Source organism: Heterodontus francisci, chromosome 18 (assembly GCF_036365525.1).
Source record: "Heterodontus francisci isolate sHetFra1 chromosome 18, sHetFra1.hap1, whole genome shotgun sequence".
In the NCBI taxonomy this organism is placed as follows: domain Eukaryota; kingdom Metazoa; phylum Chordata; class Chondrichthyes; order Heterodontiformes; family Heterodontidae; genus Heterodontus; species Heterodontus francisci.
In genome coordinates this window covers 50,410,482-50,432,628 of record NC_090388.1, presented here as the reverse complement: position 1 = coordinate 50,432,628, position 22,147 = coordinate 50,410,482, and the positions used below count along the sequence as shown (strand labels likewise).

The 22,147-nt window shown below is 44.5% G+C and overlaps 1 protein-coding gene across 5 annotated transcripts in view; it reads left to right on the top strand.

Moving 5' to 3' along the window:
- Window positions 1-22,147, top strand: part of itfg2 (integrin alpha FG-GAP repeat containing 2) — a 131,601-nt gene that overhangs the window by 48,396 nt on the left and 61,058 nt on the right. For all 5 annotated transcript variants that reach the window (XM_068050715.1, XM_068050713.1, XM_068050716.1 and 2 more), the window contains exon 8: window positions 3,143-3,196. In XM_068050715.1, coding sequence (XP_067906816.1) covers window positions 3,143-3,196 — 54 coding nt within the window. The remainder of the gene's footprint in view (window positions 1-3,142; window positions 3,197-22,147) is intronic.

Below are 22,147 nucleotides of genomic sequence, written 5' to 3'. Positions count from 1 at the left end.
GAAGCTGCACTGAACAGTGATTGGTATTTAAATCTGCAATTACATTGGAAGAAAAGCTTGTGTTTATATTGCATCAAGGCTGTATAATAATAGTTAATGAATTACTTTGGAAGTCTAGTCATTTATATTTAGTAGGTAAGTATGCAGCCAGTTATGCATTCAGCAAGGTCCACTATCTGCAATGAGATGAAGGACCAGTTAATCTGTTTTACTGGTACGATTGAAGGCTGAAAGTTGGCCAGTACACTGGGGGAAATATCTGCTTTTCTTCAACTAATGCTATTGGACCTTTTGGGCTGAATTTTCTCAGCCCTTTGGAGATGGGCTGGAGGGCTGGTAATATGGCAGGGAAAGGCATTGGGAGGAGAGCCAGACATCTTCCCTCCCCCACGGCATATTGCCGGCTGTGGGAACCTTGGTGGTAATTGAGCCAATTAAGAGCCACTTCCCACCCCAGCGGCATTTTGCCTGTGTTGGGAGGGCCTGCTGCCACGCGGGGAGAATGCTAGGTAAATCCTGGTGGCCTCCCAACGAATTTCCGGGGTGGGGCCTCCTTTACCTACTAAGGCACCACTGCTAGAATAGGACTCACACCCGCGATAGTGGTGGCGCTGCTGAGCTACCGGCCCTCTGATTGGGCCGACAGCTCTGGGGGATGGGCCGCCGTCCTCAATTGGACAGCGGCCCAGGCGGCGGCCTGTTAATTGGTTGTCGCTGGAAAAATGTCACCCAGGGTGCTGCTGCCCGCCAGAGCGGGTTCAGCTCTCGCTTTCAGCCCTGCTGGCGGGACTTGGTCCTCCTGGGAACAATTGAGCCCTTTACCTTCGCCTGAACACCTTGGTTTAATGTCTTACTGAAAAATGTCACGCTGAACAATACAGCACTCTCAGTAAGATGTGTGTTGATTTTGTCATATTTGTTTTATTTTGTTTCTGAGCATGGTGCTTAGAAAAGTATACCGGGAAGCAGGGCAGATACATTAAGAAAAGTGTACAATTGAAAGATTTAACACAGGGAAGTGCTGGTTGTCATATGGTTTTAAGTTTTTATAGAAAGTTGGGATGCCATATAAAGCCAAAATGTAAGAAGATGGGTCAGGATTATCAATTTCTGTGAATGGTGATTTGTGCCAAATGTTATTTACCGTATAATTTTGTAACAAGGAAATAAAAGTAATGCAGAACAGTTCATGCACTTGATCTGACTTCATATTTCAAGAATAGTTACTTTGAGATAGTAATATATACATTATTAAGCATAAAAAGTGGACAGGAAGAATCTGAAATTCCAGGGAATTAAGCCACCTAACTATTGATTTGGGGTTGGTGGGTGTGGGGGATAGGGATGTGGAATTTGTTTTGCTTCTCAATTTAGTTCATTAGGTCACATTTTACATTAATGACACTCAACATGCAGTCAGTCTGATGAGATAGACCATCACCAGAATGCACCGTAAGAAGTATTTAAGTGAATTAGCAGTTCTCTCATAGCTCTGCTGATGAGTATTCTGGGATTTGGAGTGCTCTTGTGATATTTAACTGCCAACCTGGGCTGTTTCTTTAAGGCCACTGTATTTAAAATACTTTTGAGAATTGTGGATAGAGTTAGATTTTCATCTTGACATTAAGCATTGTCTGGATGGAGTGCATGAAAGAAGGTATGTTGTGAAGGATCACACAGAAAAAAAACCCTCCTGTTTTTCCTTTGATTCAAATTAATGGAAAGAAAATTCAGCTGGCTCTATAGGAAACATACAAACTTCCCCACCAGATTTGTGCTGAAGTTTCATTCCGTTAATGAATACGCTAAGCATGCCACTCAATGTTTAATGTGAATACACCTTTCTTTCTAAATATATAATGAACATCCTGAAGAGGGTACAACCACAAGAAGATGATGATAATGGTCCTCAATAAAACATTTCATAATACAATTAAATAAGTCATCATATGTTAAATCCTAAAACAGGTAAATCCAATTAACCTTTTAAGTATGCTCCCTAACCAATCAATTCATACAATTTGGGCTGGATTTTAAGAGCCCGCCGCCGATTTTGGCGGTGGGCGAAAAAAATGGCGGCCCGCGTGTGTGGGCCACACGCCGCAGAGCCGCCGCGATCTCCCGCATGGCGGCTCATTTAAGTAGCTAGGGCAGCCCCCCGCCAAAAACATGGAGGGGGTGGGCTGTCCGACGCTGGCAATGCATCAGCTGCCTCTGTGCAGGCACTGGCGCCATTTTTTAAAATAAATTTTGGTGGGGGTGGGGGGGTTGCATCTAATAAAATCCTAACGCCCTTTTCCCATGCCCCCAGTAAAAATTACATTAAGTATTTGCCCTCCCCCTCCCTCCGCCTCCCCCCAAAACACTTGCCTTTAAAATCTGACCTTTCTTCCTGAGACTGTACAAAGTTTAAAGTTTACCCCTTCCCACCATCACCTACACTGATGATGATTATTTGACCCCGTTTCCATCCCCCCGGCCCCTGGCAGTAAAAATATTTACTCCGCCTCCACCCCCCCCCCCCACCATGTCATGCCTGCTTTCCCCAGACGGGGAATTGAAAGCGCAGGAGTGCCGGCTGTCACGTGGGCACGGACGACTGTGGGTAAGTTTATTTAAATTTATTCATCTCATTGATTTAAATATTGAAATGCAGTTCCCGTCGCCCAGCAGTGGAAAGGCTGCCATGGAGCTTCGCCGCCGCCAGGAGGATCGGGCCGGGCCCTCCCAGCTTCGGGCTCTGTGGCGGGCCTCCGCTAGAACCATCTTTCACCCCCCACCCCATGCCACTGAGTCGGGGGTCTGGTAAAATCCAGCCCTTTATCACAGGTATAGCTGATGAACTATTTAAGTAGGAGTGCATGCTCTACCGTGGAGTTTGATATAACTTTGTGCTAACCTCAGTCTTACAGCTTTGAGGAAGCACTCTAAATAAGCCAGCTGGTTCTCTCTATGGGGGAAAAAATCCAGGCTCTTTGTACAGACTTTCTAGTGGTCACTTTCATTTAACAATATGGCCTGAGGGCTGGGAGTGGTCACACTTTGGAGCTTGGTTGTTATGGAAAGGCAAAGAAAGGTATGGGAGAATAATATTTCATAAAAAGATAAAAAAATAAAAAAACAATTTCTATTTCTTTCACAGGCTCCTGTGATGACTCGTCTAAGGCTGGCTTGTTTGCTCTTTGCACGTTGGATGGTAAGGACTGTAATTATTTCCAGTATAGCATTATGTAGGATTACAAAGGATATATGGCACAGTTATAGGCCATTCGGCCCAACCAGTCCACGCTGGCGTTTATGCTCCACTTGAGCCTCCTCCTATCTCTCTTCATTGAAATCTATCATTGTAACCCTCTGTTCCCTTCTCCCTCTCATGCTTGTTCAGCTTTCCCTTAAATGCATCTATGCTATTCGCTTCAACCACTCCTTGTGGTAGCAGGTTCCACATTCTCACCACTCTTTGGGTAAAGAGGTTTCTTCTGAATTCCGTATTGGATTTCTTGGTGACTATCTTATATTGATGGCCTCTAGTTATGCTCTTCCCTACAAGTGCAAACATTCTCCATATCCATTCTATCAAACCTATTCATAATTTTAAAGTCCTCTATCATGTCACCCCTCAGCCTTTTTTCAAGAGAAAGAGCCTGCCTGTTCCATTCCTGATTTATATATCCGTGCATTTCTGTTATCATCCTTGTAAATCTTCTCTGCACCCTCTCCAGTGCATTTATATCCTTTGTATAATATGGCAACCAGAACTGCACGCAGTACTCTAAGTGTGGTCTAACCAAGGTTCGATACAGGTTTAGCATAACATCCCTACTTTTCAATTTTTTGCTTTCTCATGGCCTTGCTAACCTGTGACACAACTTTTAATGCATTTGTACTCCCAGATCCTTTTGTTCCTCTACCCCACCTGGACTCGCACTTTCCATGTAAAAAGTGACCTCCTTATTCTTCCTGTCAAAATGTACTACCTCACATTTATCTGTGTTGAACTTCATTTGCCAATTATTTTCCTATTCTGCAAGTTTATTAATGTCCTTCTGTAATTCGATGCAGTCCTCCTCAGTATTGACTGTCCCCCACTGCCCAATTTGGTGTCATCTGCAAATTTAAAAATTGCATTTTTGATTCCAAAGTCCAAATCATTAATGTAAATTGCGAACAGCAGTGGTACCAGTGCTAATCCTTGTGGAACACTCTTTCCCACCTTCTGCCACTCTGAATAACTATGCTTTACTCCCACACTCTGTTTTCTCTCTTGAAAGCAGCTCAAAATTCATTCTGCCGCTGACTCCGCATTCCCTGACCTTATTCATTAGTCTATTATAGAGTATCTTATCGAAGGCCTTTTGAAAATCCAGATAAATTACCGTTTTCTCTCTGTTACCTGCTCAAAAAATTCAATAAGGTTACCTGTAATATGCTAGCTATCCCTTAATGATCCTATTCACATCCCAGCCTTCCTTTTTTTAATTGATGTGCCTGTAAAATATTTTACTATTTTGTTTTTGGTTCCTGTTGATGATTTAAAGATGAGGTCAACAAAGTTTCTATTTGTGTTACAATCCCGTTAGAGACGAGTAACATTTTTAAAAAGAAATTCGAACTCCCAGTAATTACTGAAAGAATTCCGCTACAAGATTTCATGTTTTAAACAAAAAAAAAATTTGTACAAGAGTTAAACAAAGTAACTTAACACTACAATCACTTATTCTTTAAACTTAGAATCTTAACAGAGCATGAAGACGTATACTTTAAACTCTAAACCTCAACAGCCAACCCATTTGACTTTTACTTCCACCCGACAAGTTCCCCTATACTTTACAGGGTCTTGGTGGTTTGCTCACTTCTCCTGGGACCAATACAGCTCTTAGGAATTCACTTCGATTTTCCTTAGTTTCTCAGCGATCTTCCGAGATATGAGATCTCCTGGGGATTCTCCCTCTAGCATCCGGCTAGGCAATCCTACAGCTCTCTTTCAACACCTCACAAATCTGGATTTTCCAGCCCGAGCCTAGGTCTTACTCAAATCAGGAACACCCCTAGTTGCTGATGTTCTTCTTCCTGAGTCCAGCTGCTTTCCAAAGCCAACTGCTCTTCAGTGAGCCAGCACAGGGATAAAACACCTGACCAAAAGGCGCCCCCTGCATCATCTATCTCCATATATGTGGTACAAGTGGGATGGTCCAGATAGCAATTTAAGCTAATTACTTCCAACTCCAAAACATCTTTGATTTCGGATACCCATATGAATAATTAATTTTGCTAACAATGGCAGGACAATTTCTTCCAGACTTTCTGGCTGCAGTTTCCCAACTAAACAAGACCACTTGCTGTTTTATAGCTCAAGCCTCTCTGACTTTGTCCTTGTAAGCACACATGGAAAGATCTTTGAAATAAAATCTCTTTGGTGGTCCTGCAACCTTTTGAAATTATGGAACTGCATATCAGCAACACAAAAGCGCTAGAGAAATTCCATCAGCAATGCCTCCACCGCATCGTCCGGATTCAGTGGATGCTAGTGTCCTTGAAGCCAGCTCCATAAGCATGCAGGCAAAACCAACTTCGATGGACTGGATACTGTGTCCAGTTGGCCGAAAATCGTCTCCTCTGCCAGGACCTGTTTTCTCAACTCTTGAATGGCCAGCATTCCAAGGGAGGACAAAGAAAACGCTTCGGTGACACTGAAGCTCTCTTGAAGTGCGGCAGCATTGACATTGATGACTGGGAAGAGCTTGCTACCAATCGTTCAAAATGGTGACAACTTGTCCATCCAGCTGCAACATGCTTTGAGTCCAAGCACCTTAATGATGAGGCAGAATAGGAAAAGATAGAAGCAAATCCTGCACTCTGGATCTCACTACCTCGTGGAACATTCTGCCCCACGTGCCCAAAGATCTGCGGGTCGAGAATCGACCTGTTCAGTCACGTGAAGACCTATGGCAGAAACTCATGACCTTGAATAGACTTCATCCTCGAATCGAGGACAGGGGACAATGACTTATTATGCACCTGGCTCACGAGGAAATTTGGGCCCACTGTTTCATGTTGTTTGCCATCATGGGCTGTTAAGACAATTTTCTGCACTGCCTTTTCTAAAGGCATGACACAAATAGCTTTACTAACTGCCTAGGTTTCTTGTGTTACATCAGGGAAGATCACTGCAACACCGACTGGCTAGTTTTCTAATTTTAGGTTTAACCGGATAATTCTCTTCAAAAGATGAATTATAAAATTACAATTAATCCTGATTTTAAAAAATTGGAATGATCCTATATTTTGGTGTGATGCACAAAGCTGCTTTATGTTTGGTGCAGGGTGTATTTCAGTTGCTCTCTTTGCCAACAGCCAGCACTAATTTGGAGGGCTCTTTCAGTTATCCGCATTATATACAACTGAATGAAGTTCCATGGGGGAGCAGGCACTGAGGCTACAGCAAATTGTCCATATTAATTCAACAGGGCTGGGACCAGTGTCCTTATAGGGAGTGCTGTGTGGGGGTGGGTTTAAACTAATTTGGCAGTGGGGGGAGCACCAGGTTAAAGCATTAGGAATTAAATGCAAGATGCACAGAGGTACTGGGAGAGACAAACCGCACTAGAATAGAGAGTAGTTCAAAATAGGAGAGATCAGACATGTAGGAAATGCGTGGCAGACTAAGATGGGTTTAGAGTGCAAGGAGGGAATTTTATGCTCTTCCTCACGTCGGGTTTGGAGGGGGGTGGGGGGGAGAGCATATAATCGGGTGGGACTGTGGTGTGGGAGACCCACCTTCTTCTTGCCTCCACCCAACTTAAGTCCGAGGTGGGAAGGCCTGTGAATGGACCTCCCGTCCCTCCACTAACTGAGGCCCTAAAGTGGGCAATTAATGGCCAATTAAGGGCCTTATCCAGCCGCCGCCTGAATTGGTCCAGCGGCAGGCGGGCCTGTTGCACGGGGAGCACACCAAGCAAAGCTATGCAGATTGCTTGCCGGCTTTGGGGGGGGAAGGCGGGGTCCCTTATTAAAAGATACGTAGTGCTTGAACGGGTGACCCGAAGTCGGGATGAGGGCTGATCGCTGAGAGCCAGCCACCTTTCCTTGACCCGTGACCCCCACTCCGCGAAACCCCTCCCACCTTGACTTACCTGTGGCCTGGGTCCCTTGGCGATCCACAGCAGTCCATTACCGTCAGTAACCACTACCTCAGTTTAAGAGCAGCTGGCCTCTGATTAGCCGGCAGCTCTCAGCAAGCGGGACTTCTGCCACTGGGGTCCTTGATCCCGGGAAAGGCCTGCCACTCTCCGTTTAAGTGCCTAATTGGCACTTGATCCGGTGGGCCTTCCCCAGAGGAGGTGACACAGGGCTCTCGCCGGCACTTTTGCCGCTGGTTGAAATCCCTGTCACCTGGGTAAAATCCCGGCCCATGTAAGTGCACAGAGCATGGCAAATAAGGTCAGTGAGCTGCAGGCGCAAGTAGCTAAATGCAATTATGATATAATGGAAATAACGGAGACTTGGCTGAAACAAGGGGAAGAATGGGCAACCAATATTCCTAGCTACAATGGATTCAGTAAAAATTGCGAAGGAAAATAGGATAGGGGTAGCAGTATTGATCTAAAATACTGTCAACGCTAGAAAGATATGATGGACTTGAGGGTTCAAAGACAGAATCAATTTGGTTCGAATTAATGAACCATAGAGGAACTATTATGCTATTAACATTAGTGGGTAACATAACAGAGAACCCAGTAGTTTTTTTAATGAACATAAATAGGGAAAAGGTATTCAGAAGAAGGGTGGGACTGATTAGGGATAAAAAAAAATCATCCTGTGGCGGTAGAGGACATGGCTGAGGTACTAAATGGGCACTTTGTATCTGTCTTCACTAAAGAAGAGGATGCTGCCAATGTCACAGTAAAGGAGGAAATAGTAGTGAAATAGAATAGGATAAAAATAAAGAGGCACTTAAACGGTTGACAGCACTCAAATAGATAAGTCACCTGGATTGGGTGGGATATATCCCAGGTTGTCGGGGGAAGTAAGGGTGGAAATTGCGGAGGCTATGGCCACAATTTTCCAATCCTCCTTAGTTCTGGGAATGGTGCCAGGCGACTGGAGTATTGCAAATCCTACACCTCTATTTAAAAAATTGGATTTAAACCCAGCCATCACAGGGCAATCAGTCTAATGTTGGTGGGAAACCTTTTGGAGACCTTAATCCAGGACAAAATTAATTAGCACTTGGAATAATATGGGTTAATATATGAAAGCCAGCATGGGTTTGTGAAATGAACCTTACGATGTTGTCCTCCTCCTCCAACGCTTCTGATCTGCCCTCTGGTCTCTCCCGGCCTTGAGCCCCAATCTTCCCTTGACCCTAGCCTCCGAGCTCTCCTCTGACCTCCAGTCTCTTCCCCTCTATGCCATCTGGCCTTTCCAATTCCTCCCTGCTCTCCTTGGCTGGGGCCTGGTGCCGAACGCCTACCCGCCTGACAGCCAGCCAGTCTCTCAATCTGGCTGTCCGCAGCTGGGAAATGGAGACAATAAATGGTAATCAGGACCTTTCAAATTTATTGAGACTGCAGAATTGCAACATCCATTCCCGCCAGCTCCCTCCCCGCCTCTAAGATAAAATCAGAGCCATAGAGTACAAAAGCAAGCATGTGTGCTAAACGTTTATAAAATGCTGGTTAGATCCCAGCTGGAGTATTGTGTCCAATTTTGGGCTCCACATTTTAACTAGAATGGTACCAGGCATGAAGGACTTAGTTTTGTGGGGAGACTAGAGAAGCTGGGGTTGTTCTCCTTAGAGGAGAGAAGTTTAAGGGGAGATTTGATAGAGGTTTTCAAAATTATGAACGATCATGAAACTGCTTCCAGTGGCAGTAGAGTCAGTAATCAGAGGGCACACATTTAAGGTAAATGGCAAAAGAACCAGAGGCAACATGAGGAATAAAATTTTTACGAACGGATTGTTATAATATGGGAATACATTGCCTGAATGGATGGTGGCAGCAGATTCAATAATAATTTTCAAAAGAGAATTGGATAAATACTTGAAGTGGCAAGATTTGCAGGGGTGTGATGAAAGTGGGACTATTTGACAGCTTTCAAAGAGCCAGCACAGACAGGATGGGTCAAATGGGCTCCTTTTTCTGTGCTCTATCATTCTACGATTCTATGAACTTTTAGAATCACTTCATGAGGATAGTTATAGATGTTACTTCCAATTTTATTTTGACAATTAAATCCAGAAATTGCTGATTACAGCTGTTCCATTCTATTTAGCTTGCAGCTGATTTCATCTGATTTTCTGACCCGTATTCAGAAAAATATCCCCCAAAAATCAACTTCAGAGGGAAAAAATGAATTGTAATTGAAATCGTTGCACCAATGGGAACCTCTCTCTCTTCATTGGCAGATCCAGTTCTTTCTTCCAAGTGCCACTGGGTTTTCCTGGTCATGTCTGATCAAATGTTGTCCCACCCAATAATGCCCAATGTATTCATTAGTACAGAAGTTTTAATCCAAGTCAACCAAGAATTTTGGATGTTTCTGTATCAGTGGGGGTGGTGGGGGGGGGCGGGTAGGGGTCACCTCTGTAAAGCTGGGAAGGATGCCATGGGGTCCAGATGGTCATCCATAAGCAAACACTGATACTGGCCAAAAGAGATAGGACTTGCATGATCCATAGTGCTTCTGTTGGCTTTCTGCATACCCATTCCAGCTGCTGGTTCAGTGGCCAACTGCCACTGCAATTTATACTGTAATTTAGATTGTAATCTATGTAGTTATTGGAAGGCTATCTTCCAAGATGCAAATTATATATTACCTGAAAGTTGAGTCTAAATGTTTAGGCATGTGGAGTAATCAGATGTTTACAGAGGGATCAGTACAAGTTGAAATTGCCTGTAGTCAAATTTGCTGAACAGTTTTTCTCATAAGCCAGTATCCCAAGTATATTTAACAGCTATTTTATGGCATCAGCTAGACTTGAGAATCACATACCACAGAACTGATGGTGCATGTGCAAATATGGACTGCAGAGAATTTGCCGCATACCAGGTTCACAGGTAGCCAGTCCTGCCTCCCATACCCATGGTGGGTTCAGGTAGGCAGCTGCCTTTGTCATTCCATGTCGAATGGAAGGAGATCACAGCTGTTGGTGGTGGATGGGATAGATGTTGATGGTTCTGAATATGTCTGGAAGTTTCCAACTGATGTTAAACCTCAGGCCTCTGGAAATATTTCTCGAGAGAGAAAAATTAAAAGATGTAATGTTGCCTCAAAATCATTCAGACAATATCTGGTGGTGACTGGCAGATATCACTGATGCCCATTTTCACATTGCCGTTCAGCTTTTTCATTGAAGTTTCCTAAACTAAATATTGGGGGGCAGGATTCAGGTGAGGGGAAATTTAGAAAGTTAATGAGAAAGGACAAGGCTGTAGTGCAGAGTAGCGATACAGATAATGATAACCAGAGTGTGACAGGAAGGGACAGAGCGTACAAACATAAGAGTGCACCAGCAAATAAGGTCAGAGTAGGATAAAATGGTAAAAAGACCGAATTAAAGGCTCTTTATCTGAATGCATGCAGCATTCATAACAAAATGGATGAATTAGAATTAGAACATTACAGCGCAGTACAGGCCCTTCGGCCCTCGATGTTGCGCCGACCTGTGAAACCATCTGACCTACACTATTCCATTTTCATCCATATGTCTATCCAATGACCACTTAAATGCCCTTAAAGTTGGCGAATCTACTACTGCAGGCAGGGCGTTCCACGCCCTTACTACTCTCTGAGTAAAGAAACTACCTCTCACATCTGTCCTATATCTATCACCCCTCAACTTGAAGCTATGTCCCCTCGTGTTTGCCATCACCATCCGAGGAAAAAGACGCTCACTATCCACCCTATCTAACCCTCTGATTATCTTATATGTCTCTATTAAGTCACTTCTCCTCCTCCTCCTCTCCAACGAAAACAACCTCAAGTCCCTCAGCCTTTCCTCGTAAGACCTTCCCTCCATACCAGGCAACATCCTAGTAAATCTCCTCTGCACCCTTTCCATAGCTTCCACATCCTTCCTATAATGCGGTGACCAGAACTGCACGCAATACTCCAGGTGCGGTCTCACCAGAGTTTTGTACAGCTGCAGCATGACCTCGTGGCTCCGAAACTCGATCCCCCTACTAATAAAAGCTAACACACCATATGCCTTCTTAACAGCCCTATTAACCTGGGTAGCAACCTTCAGGGATTTATGCACCTGGACACCAAGATCTCTCTGTTCATCTACACTACCAAGAATCTTCCCATTAGCCCAGTACTCTGCATTCCTGTTACTCCTTCCAAAGTGAATCACCTCACACTTTTCTGCATTAAACTCCATTTGCCATCTCTCAGCCCAGCTCTGCAGCCTATCTATGTCCCTCTGTACCCTACAACATCCTTCGGCACTATCTGCAAATTTACTAACCCACCCTTCTACACCCTCTTCCAGGTCATTTATAAAAATGACAAACAGTAGTGGCCCCAAAACAGATCCTTGCGGTACACCACTAGTAACTAAACTCCAGGATGAACATTTGCCATCAACCACCACCCTCTGTCTTCTTTCAGCTAGCCAATTTCTGATCCAAAGCTCTAAATCACCTTCAACCCCATACTTCCGTATTTTCTGCAATAGCCTACCATGGGGAACCTTATCAAACGCCTTACTGAAATCCATATACACCACATCCACTGCTTTACCCTCATCCACCTGTTTGGTCACCTTCTCGAAAAACTCAATAAGGTTTGTGAGGCACGACCTACCCGTCACAAAACCGTGCTGACTATCGCTAATGAACTTATTCTTTTCAAGATGATTATAAATCCTGTCTCTTATAACCTTTTCCAACATTTTACCCACAACCGAAGTAAGGCTTACAGGTCTATAATTACCAGGGCTGTCTCTACTCCCCTTCTTGAACAAGGGGACAACATTTGCTATCCTCCAGTCTTCCGGCACTATTCCTGTCGACAATGATGACATAAAGATCAAGGACAAAGGCTCTGCAATCTCCTCCCTAGCTTCCCAGAGAATTGATTGCACAAATGGAAATAAATGGCTATGATATGGTAGCCATTACAGAGACTTTTTTTATTCATTTGGGGGATGCGGGCATCACTGGCAATGCCAGCATTTATTGCCATCCCTAATTGCCCCTGATTAGGTGGCGGTGAGCTGCCTTTTTGAACCGCTGCAGTCTTTGGCACAGTGCTGTTAGGGAGTTCCAGGATTTTGACCCAGCGACAGTGAAAGACCGGCGATATAGTTCCAAGTCAGGATGGTGTGTGGTTTGGAGGAGAACTTGCAGGTGGTGGTGTTCCCATGCATCTGTTGCTCTTGTCCTTCTAGGTGGTAGAGGTCGCGGGTTTGGAAGGTGCTGTCGAAGGAACATTGGTGAGCTGTTGCAATGTATCTTGTAGATGGTGCACACTGCTGCCACTGTGTGATGGTGGTGAAGAGAGAGAATGTTGAGTGTGGTAAATGGGGTGCCAATCAAGCGGACTGCTTTGTCCTGGATGGTGTCAAGCTTCTTGAGTGTTGTTGGAGCTGAACCCATCCAGGCAATGGAGAGTATTCCATCACACTCTTGACGTGCCTTGTTGATGGTGGACAGGCATTAGGGTTTCAGGAGGTGAGTTACTCGCTGCAGAATTCCCAGCCTTTGACCTGCTCTTGCAGCCACAGCATTTATGTGGCTGGTCCACTTCAGTTTCTGGTCATTGGTGACCACCAGGATGTTGATAGTGGGGGATTCAGCGATGGTAATGCCATTGATCATCATGAGGAGATGGTTAGATTCTCTCTTGTTTGAGATGGTCATTGCCTGTCACTTGTGTGGTGCGAATGTTACTTGTCACTTATCAGCCCAAGCTGGATGTTGTCCAGGTCTTGCTGCATATGGACATGGGCTGCTTTAGTATCTGAGGAGTCTCGAGCAGTACTGAACGTTGTGAAATTATCATCGAACATCCTCACTTGTGACCTTATGATGGAGGGAAGGTCATTGATGAAGCAGCTGAATATGGTTGGGCCTAGGACACTACCCTGAGGAACTCCTGCAGTAATGTCTGGGGACTGAAATGATTGACCTCCAACAACCACAACCGTCTTCCTTTATGCTAGGTATGACTCCAACCAACAGAGAGTTTTCACCAGATTCCCATTGACTCCAGTCTTGCTAGGGCTCCTTGATGCCATACTCGGTCAAATGCTGCCTTGATGTCAAGGGCAGTCACTCTCACCTCGCCTCTGGAGTTCAGTTGTTTTGTCCATGTTTGGACCAAGGCTGTAATGAGGTCAGGAGCTGAGTGGCCCTGGTGGAACCCAAACTGAGCGTCAGTGAGCATATTATTGCTGAGCAAGTGCCACTTGATAGCACTGTCAATGCCCCCTTCCATAACTTTGCTGATGATCAAGAGTAGACTGATACGGCGGTAATTGGCCGGATCAGATTTGTCCTGCTTTTTGTGCATAGGACATACCTGGCCTATTTTCCACATTGCCGAGCAGATGCCAATGTTGTAGCTGTACTGGAACAGATTGGCTAGGGGCGCGACTAGTTCTGGAGCTCAAGTCTTCAGTATTGTTACCGGAATGTTGACGGGGTCCAGAGCCTTTGCAGTATCCAGTGCCTTCAACCGTTTCTTGATATTGTTACGACCGAGGCAGGAGATGTTAATTAAGTCCCACTTCTTCACAGGTCACAACATATCAATAAATTTTCACAGTTACTGAAACAGTCAGTTAGATACTCTATTGGTCCCCCGAATAAAGCACACCAACCAGGTTTCTTTAATAAACAACAAATTATCCGTTTATTATAAACCAAGCCTTAAACAATAATGAAGTAAATATATACACAAATTGAAATATTAAAGCTTCTTATTTTTTATCCTAGCTTTCACACACACACACTCACTTCCCGTCTGGACCTTCTATATTCAACCTGGTTCTCAATAGTATGTTCTACCTGGCAACTGTCATAAGCACATTTTTTCTTCTTTATCTTAATCTCTACCTCTTTTGTCATCTGGGGGCTCTGGATTTGTTTGCCCTCGTTTGCACTTTGAGGGAACATACCTTGACTGTGCCTGACCTATCTCCTCTTTGAAGGTAGCCCATTGTTCATCGATCACTTTTCCTGCCAGCTTTTGACTCCAATTTATTCGCCCCAGCTCCATTCTTACTCCATTGAAGTTGGCCTTCCCACAGTTAATTATTCTTCCCTGGATTGCTCTTTGTCCTTTTCCATAGTCAACCTAAACCTTATGATACAATGATCACTATCTCCTAAATGCTCTCCTACTGATACTTGATCCACTTGCCCCACCTCGTTCCCAAGAAGCAGGTCTAGCAGTGCCTCCTTTCTCATTGGACTAGCAACCCACTGTTGTAGAAAATTTTCCTGAACACACACTAGGAACTCTTGCCCCCCACTGCTGTTTACACTACTATTATCCCAGTCTATGTTGGGATAATTCAAGTCCCCCATTATAATAGAGTCATAGAGTTATACAGCACAGAAACAGGCTCTTCGGCCCATCATGTCCATGCCGGCCATCAAGCGCCTATCCTAATCCCATTTTCCAGCGCTTGGCCCATAGCCTTGTATGCTATGGCATTACAAGTGTTCATCTAAATACTTCATAAATGTTGTGAGGGTTCCTGCCTCTACTACCCCTTCAGGCAGTGTGATCCAGATTCCAACCACCCTCTGGGTGAAATTTTTTTCCCTCAAATCCCCTCTAAACCTCCTGCCTCTTAACTTAAATCTATGCCCCCTGGTTATTGACATCTCTGCTGAGGGAAAAAGTTTCTTCCTATCTACCCTATCTATGCCCCTCATAATTTTGTATACCTCTATCAGATTCCCCCCTCAGCCTTCTCTTCTAAGGAAAACAACTCTGGCCTATCCAGTCTCTCTTCATAGCTGAAATGCTCCAGCCCAGGCAACATTCTGGTGAATCTCCTCTGCACCCTCTCCAGTGCAATCACATCCTTCCTATAGTGTGGCGACCAGAACTGTACACAGGCTGTGGCCTAACGAGCGTTTTATACAGCTCCATCATAACCTCCCTGCTCTTATATTCTATGCCTTGGCTAATAAAGGGAAGTATCCCATATGCCTTCCTAACCACCTTATCTACCTGTGCTGCTGTCTTCAGTGATCTATGGACAAGTACACCGTGGTCCCTCTGACCCGCTGTACTTCCTAGGGTCCTACCACCCATTGTATATTGCCTTTACTTGTTAGTCCTCCCAAAATACATCACCTCACACTTCTTAGGATTAAATTCCATTTGCCACTGCTCTGCCCATCTTACCAGCCCATCTATATCATCCTGTAACCTAAGACTTTCCTCCTCACTATTTACGACACCACCAATTTTCGTGTCATCTGTGAACTTACTGATCATACCCCCGATATTCATGTCTAAATCATTAATGTACACTACAAACAGCAAGGGTCCTAGCACCAATACCTGCGGTACACCACAGGTCACAGGCTTCCAATCGCAAAAGCAACCCTTGACCATCACCTTCTGCCTCCTGCCACTAAGCCAATTTTGGATCCAATTTGGCAAATTGCCCTGGATCCCATGGGCTCTTACCTTCTTAACCAATCTCCCTTATGGGACCTTATCAAAAACCTTACTGAAGTCCATGTAGACTACATCAACTGCTTTACCCTCATCTACACATCTAATCACCTCCTCGAAAAATTCAATCAAGTTTGTTAGACATGATCTCCCCCTGACAAAGCCATGCTGACTATCCTTGATTAATCCCTGCCTCTCCAAGTGGAGATTAATCCTGTCTCTCAGAATTTTTTCCAATAGTTTCCCTACCACTGATGTTGGACTCACTGGCCTGTAGTGACCTGGTTTATCCCTGCTACCCTTCTTGAATAATGGTACCACATTTGCTGTCCTCCAGTCCTCTGGCACCTCTCCTGTGGCCAGAGAGGATTTGAAAATTTGCATCAAAGCCCCTGCTATCTCCTCCCTTGCCTCACATAACAACTAGGGATATATCTCGTCTGGGCCTGCGGATTTATCCACTTTTAAGCACACTAAAGCCACTAATACCTCCTCCCTTTCAATGCTAATTTGTTCGAGTATATCACAATCCCCCTCCCTGATCTCTACGCCTACATCGTCCTTCTGCATAGTGAACACAGATGAAAAGTAATCATTTAAAACCTCACCTATGTCCTCCGGCTCCACACACAGATTGACACTTTAGTCCCTAATGGACTCTACTCTTTCCCTGGTTATCCTCTTGCCCTTGTACTTGTGAAACACCTTGGGATTTTCCTTTATCTTGCCCGCCAGTGTTTGTTCCTATAATTTTTGCACTTCTCTGTAATTTGTTCCGCCACGTCCTTCCCACTAGCTGGTGGCCTATAAACAACACCGAGCAACGTAACCGCACTTTTTTTGTTCCTTCGCTGTAGCCAAATTGATTCTGTCCCCGAACCTTCTGGGACATTCTTTTTCTGCAGCACTGCAATGCTCTCCTTAATCAATACCGTCAGCCTTCCCCCTTTTTCCCTTTCCTATCTTTCCTGAACACCTTGTATCCAGGAATATTTAACACCGAGTCCTGCCCTTCTATGGCCCAGGTCTCTGTTCTAGCCACAATATCATATTTCCACATGGCAATCTGCGCCTGTACCTGACTGGCCTTGTTAACCACACGCTGTGCTTTCACATAAACCCTGATTCAGACTTTATTACTTTCTCCCTTACTCTGACCCCACCTAATAACTTACTGTTCTCTACTCTCGTGCTAGCTATCTCGCCCAGTATTCTGTGCACCTTGGTATTCCTCTCTGATACTTGGTCCTGGATCCCACACCCCTGACAAGTTACCAGTTTTGCTTCCCTGCAATCTGAGCTCCCTCTCAGGTTCCCATCCCCCTGATAATTTAGTTTAAACCCTCCCCAACAGCACTAGCAAATCTCCCTGTGAGGATATTCGTCCCAGTCCTGCTAAGATACAACCCGTCCATCTTGGACAGGTCCCACCTGCCCCAGAACCGGTCCCAGTGTCTGAGACATCTGACGCCCTCCCTCTTATACCAGTTCTCCAGCTATGTGTTCAATCACTCAGTTCTCCTATTCCTATGCTCACTTGCACGTGGGACTGGGAATAATGTTGAGATTACTGATTTGAGGTGCTGCTTTTTAATCTCCTTCCTAACTCCCTAAAATCTGCTTTCAGGACCTCATCCCCCTTCTTACCTATGTCATTGTTACCAATGTGGACCACGACCTCTGGCTCTTCACCCTCCCCCAGAAGGATATCCTGCAGCCGTTCCATGACATCCTTGACCCTGGCACCAAGGAGGCATCCCATCATCCTGGAGTCACATTTACTGCCGCAGAAATGCATGTCTGTTCCCCTAACTAATGAGTCCCCTATCACTACTGCTCTTCTACTCTTCTTCCTTCCCACCTGTGCAGCTGAGCCACCTGTAGTGCCACAAATTTGGCTCTGACTGCACTCCTCTGAGAAACCATCACCCTCAACAGTACCAAAATGGAAAACCGATTAGTGAGTGAGATCATATCATGGGACTCCTGCATTACCTGCCTGGTTCTCTTAGACAGCCATTTCCTATCTGCCTGCATGTTCCTAACCTGTGGTGTAACCACCTCCCTCAATGTGCTATCCACGTAGTCCTCCGCCTTGTGGATGCACAACAGTGACTCCAGCCGCCGCTCAAGTTCCGACACCCGGAGCTCAAGCTTCTGCAGCCGGTGACGCTTCCTGCAGATGTGTTTGTCTAGGACACGTGGTGCGTCCATGACTTCCCACATGCCACAGGTTGTACATTCTACTTGGCAGAGCTGCCCTGCCACACCTTAACTTTACAGACTATTTAGTATACATGGAATAGCTTGCCAGTTACTCACCAACCAGCACTTTCCAATGCACTGAAGCAAGAACCAAATACTGGAGGGTTAAAAAAAGTAGAAAAATGAAGCACCTCATCCCCACTCAGCTTGCAATCTGCACTGTGTGAAGATGGAACTTTGTCTCCACAAGGACTGTCCAGTGGTCACTCCTACCTCCTATCATGGACAGATGCATCTGCGACAGGTAGACTGGTGAGGATGAGCTCGAGTAGGTTTTTCCCTTCACCACCTGCCACTGACCCAGATGGGCAGCTGTGTCCTTGAGGACTCAGCTAGCTTGGTCTGTAGTGGTGCTACTGAGCCACTCTTGGTGATGGGCATTGAAGTCCCCCACCCAGAGTGCATTTTGTGCCCTTGCTACTCTCACTGCTTCTTTCAATTGGTGTTCATGGAGAAGTATTGATTCATCAGCTGGGGTTGGGGCGGGGGGATGGTGGTGGTGTTGTGTAGGTGGTAATGAGCAGGACATTGCCTTGCTCATGTTTCACCTGATGCCATGAGACTTCATGGGGTCCAGAATCAATGTTGAGGACTCTCAGGGCAACTCCCTCCTGACTCTATACTACTGTGCTGCCACCTCTGGTGTCCCACCACCAGTTGATGCCAGGTGATCCATCTGGTTCCATTCCTTTTCTTAGACTATGTAGCAGTTTGATACAACTGAGTGATTTGCTTGGCCATTTTAGAGGGCATCTAAGAGTCAACCACATTGCTGTGGGTCTGGAATCACATGTCGACCAGACCAGCTAAGGATGGCAGATTTCCTTCTCTAACATTAGTGAACCAGATGGGTTTTTACAACAATCCACAATGGTTTCATGATCAGCATTAGTCTAGCTTTTTTTAAATACCAGATTCATTAATTGAATTCAAATTACACCATCTGCTGTGTTGGGATTTGAACCCATGCCCCCAGAGAATTAACTAGAGTTACTAGTCCAGTGACATTGCCACTGCCTCCCTGTTACAAGATGACCAAAGCTGGGAACTAAATATTCAAGAGTATTTGACATTTCAGGAGGATAGGAAGAAAGGAGAAGGAGGTAGATAGAGAGATACAGCACTGAAACAGGCCCTTTGGCCCACCGAGTTTGTGCTGACCAACAACCACCCATTTATATTAATCCTACATTAACCCCGTATTCCCTACCACATTCCCAACACCTAGCTACACTAGGGGCAATTTACAATGGCCAATTTACTTATCAACCTGCAAGTCTTTGGCTGTGGGAGGAAACCGGAGCACCCGGTGGAAACCCACATGATCACAGGGAGAACTTGCAAACTCCGCACAGGCAGTACCCAGAACCGAACCTGGGTCGGTGGAGCTGTGAGGCTGCAGTGTTAACCACTGTGCCACCCAGTGGGGTAGTTCTGTTAATAACTAAAGGATCAGATCAGTAAAATAGTGAGAAGTAATCTTGGCTCGGAAGATCAAGATGTAGAATCCGTTTGGGTGGAGATAAGAACTAGGAAAGGAAAGAAGTCACTGTTGGGATTAGTCTAAAGGACCGCTACATTAGCCACAGAGTATAAATCAAGAAATAATAGGAGCTTGTAGAAAAGGTACTGCAATAATCATGGGCAATTTTAATCTTCATATAGATTGGACTAATCAAATTGCAACAGTAGCATGGAGGATGAGTCCATAGAGTGTATTAGGGACAGCTTCTTATAACAACCAGGAACTAACCAGGCAGCAGGCTGTTTTAGCCCTGGTAATGTCTAATGAGACAGGATTAATAAACGACCCCATAATAAAGGATCCTCTGGGCAAGAGTGATCATAACATGATCGAATTTCATATTCTGTTTGATGGTGAGAAATGTGGGTCTGAAACAAGTGTCTTAAACTTAAATAAAGGCAATTACAAGGGTATGAAGACAGAGTTGGTTAAAATGGACTGGGAAAATAAGTTAAAAGGTAAGACAGGAGAGAAGCAGTGGCAGACACTTAAGGAGATATTTTATAACTCTCAACAAAGATATATTCCATTGAGAAAAAAGATTCTGAGATGGCTGCATCATCCGTGGCTTACTAAGGAAGTAAAGGATGGCATCAAATTGAAAGAAAAGGCATTCAATGCTGCAAAGATTAGAGGTAGGCCATAAGATTGGGAAAATGTTAGAAACCAGCAGGGAATGATAAAAAAGGGAGAAATTAGTGTATGAGAATAACTAGCAAGAAATAGAAAAACAGACAGTAAAAGCTTCTATCAGTGTATAAAAAAGAAGAGAGTAGCTAAAGTTGGTGCTTTAGCAGATGAGACTGCGGAATTAACGATGGGAAATAAGGAAATGGCAGAGACTTTGAAAAAGCATTTAGTTTCTGTCTTCACAGTAGAAGACGCATAACGCATCCCAAGAATAGTAGAAAATCAAGAGACAAAAGGGATGGAAGAACTTAAAACTATCTCTATCACTGAAGAAAAAGTACGAGGAAAACGAATGGGAGTAAAGGTTGACAAGCCCCCTGGACCTGATGGCCTCCATCCTAGGGTCTTAAAAGAAGTGGCTGCAGAGATAATGGATGCATTGCTTGTAATCTTCCAAATCTCCCTTGATTCTGGAAAGGTCCCAACAGATTGGAAAACTGCAAATGTAACACCTCTATTCAAGAAAGGAGGGAGACAGAAAACATGAAACTATAGCCTAACATTTGTCATTGGGAAAATGCTAGAATCCATTATTAAGTAAGTAGTAGCAGGACATTTAGAAAATCATAATACAGTCAGGCAGAGTCAACATGGTTTTATGAAAGGAAAATCGTGTTAATATATTGGAGTTCTTTGAGGATGTAACACGCAAGTTGGATAAAGGGGAACGACTAGATGTCGTGTATTTGGATTTCCAAAAGGCATCCGATAAGGTGTCACATAAAAGATTACCACATAAAATAAGAGCTCATGGTGTTGGGGATAAAATATTAGCATTGATAGAGGATTGGTTAGCTAACAGGAAACAGAGATTTAAGATAAATGGGCATTTTCAGGTTGGCAAACTGTAACTAGTGGAGTGCCACAGGGATCAGTGCTGGGGCCTCAACTATTTATGATCTATGTTAATGACTTGGATGAACGAACCAAGAGTATTGTTTGCTGATGATACAAAGATCGGTAGGAAAGCAAGTTGTGAGGAGGACACAAAGTATCTGCAAAGAGATATAGATAAGTTAAGTGAGTAGGCACAAATTTGGCAGATGGAGTATAATATGGGAAAATGTGAGATTGTTCGCTTTGACGGGAAGAATAGAAAAGCAGAATATTATTTGCATGAGAAGAGAATTCAGAGAGCTGTGGTACAGAGGGATCTAGGTTTCCTTGTACATGAATCATAAAGTACAGCAAGTAATTCGGAAGGCAAATGGAATGTTGGCATTTATTGCAAGGGGGAATGGAGTATAAAAGTAGGGAAGTCTTGCTACAACTGTACAGGGCATTGGTAAGACCGCACCTAGAGTACTGTGTACCATTTTGGTCTCCTAATTAAGGAGGGCTATACTTGTATTGGAAGCAGTTCCGAGAAGGTTCACTAGCCTGATTCCTGGATGAAGGGATGTCTTATGAGGAAAGGTTGGGCCTATATGCATTGGAATTTAGAAGAATGAGAGGTGATCTTATTAAAACATATAAAATTCTGAGGGGGCTTGACCGGGTAGATCCTGAGAGGATGTTTCCCCTGGTGTGGGAATCTAGAACTAAGGGACACAGTTTCAAAATAAGTGGTCTCCCATTTAAAATGGAGATGAGGAGAAATTTCTTCTCTGAGTGTCATTAATCTTTGGAATTCTCTTCCCCAGAGAGCAGTGGAAGCTGGGTCATTGAATATATTCAAGGCTGAGGTAGACAGATTTTTGATCTATAAGGAAGTCAAGGTTTATTGGTGGGGGTAGTGGGCAGGCAAGAAGATGGAGTTAAGGACACAATCGATGAGCCATGACCTTATTGAATGATGGAGAAGGCTCGAGGGATCGAATGACCTATTTCTTATGATCTTATTACACCAGTTTTCAGTATTTGCAGATAGAGTCATTTACGTAACAGAAGGAGGCCATTCGGCCCATCGAGTCCATGCCAGCTCTCCATAGAGCTATGCAGTCAGTCCCAATCCCCAGCTCGATCCCCAGCTTGATCCCCATAGACCTGCAAGTCTATTTCTTTCAGGTGGCCATCCAA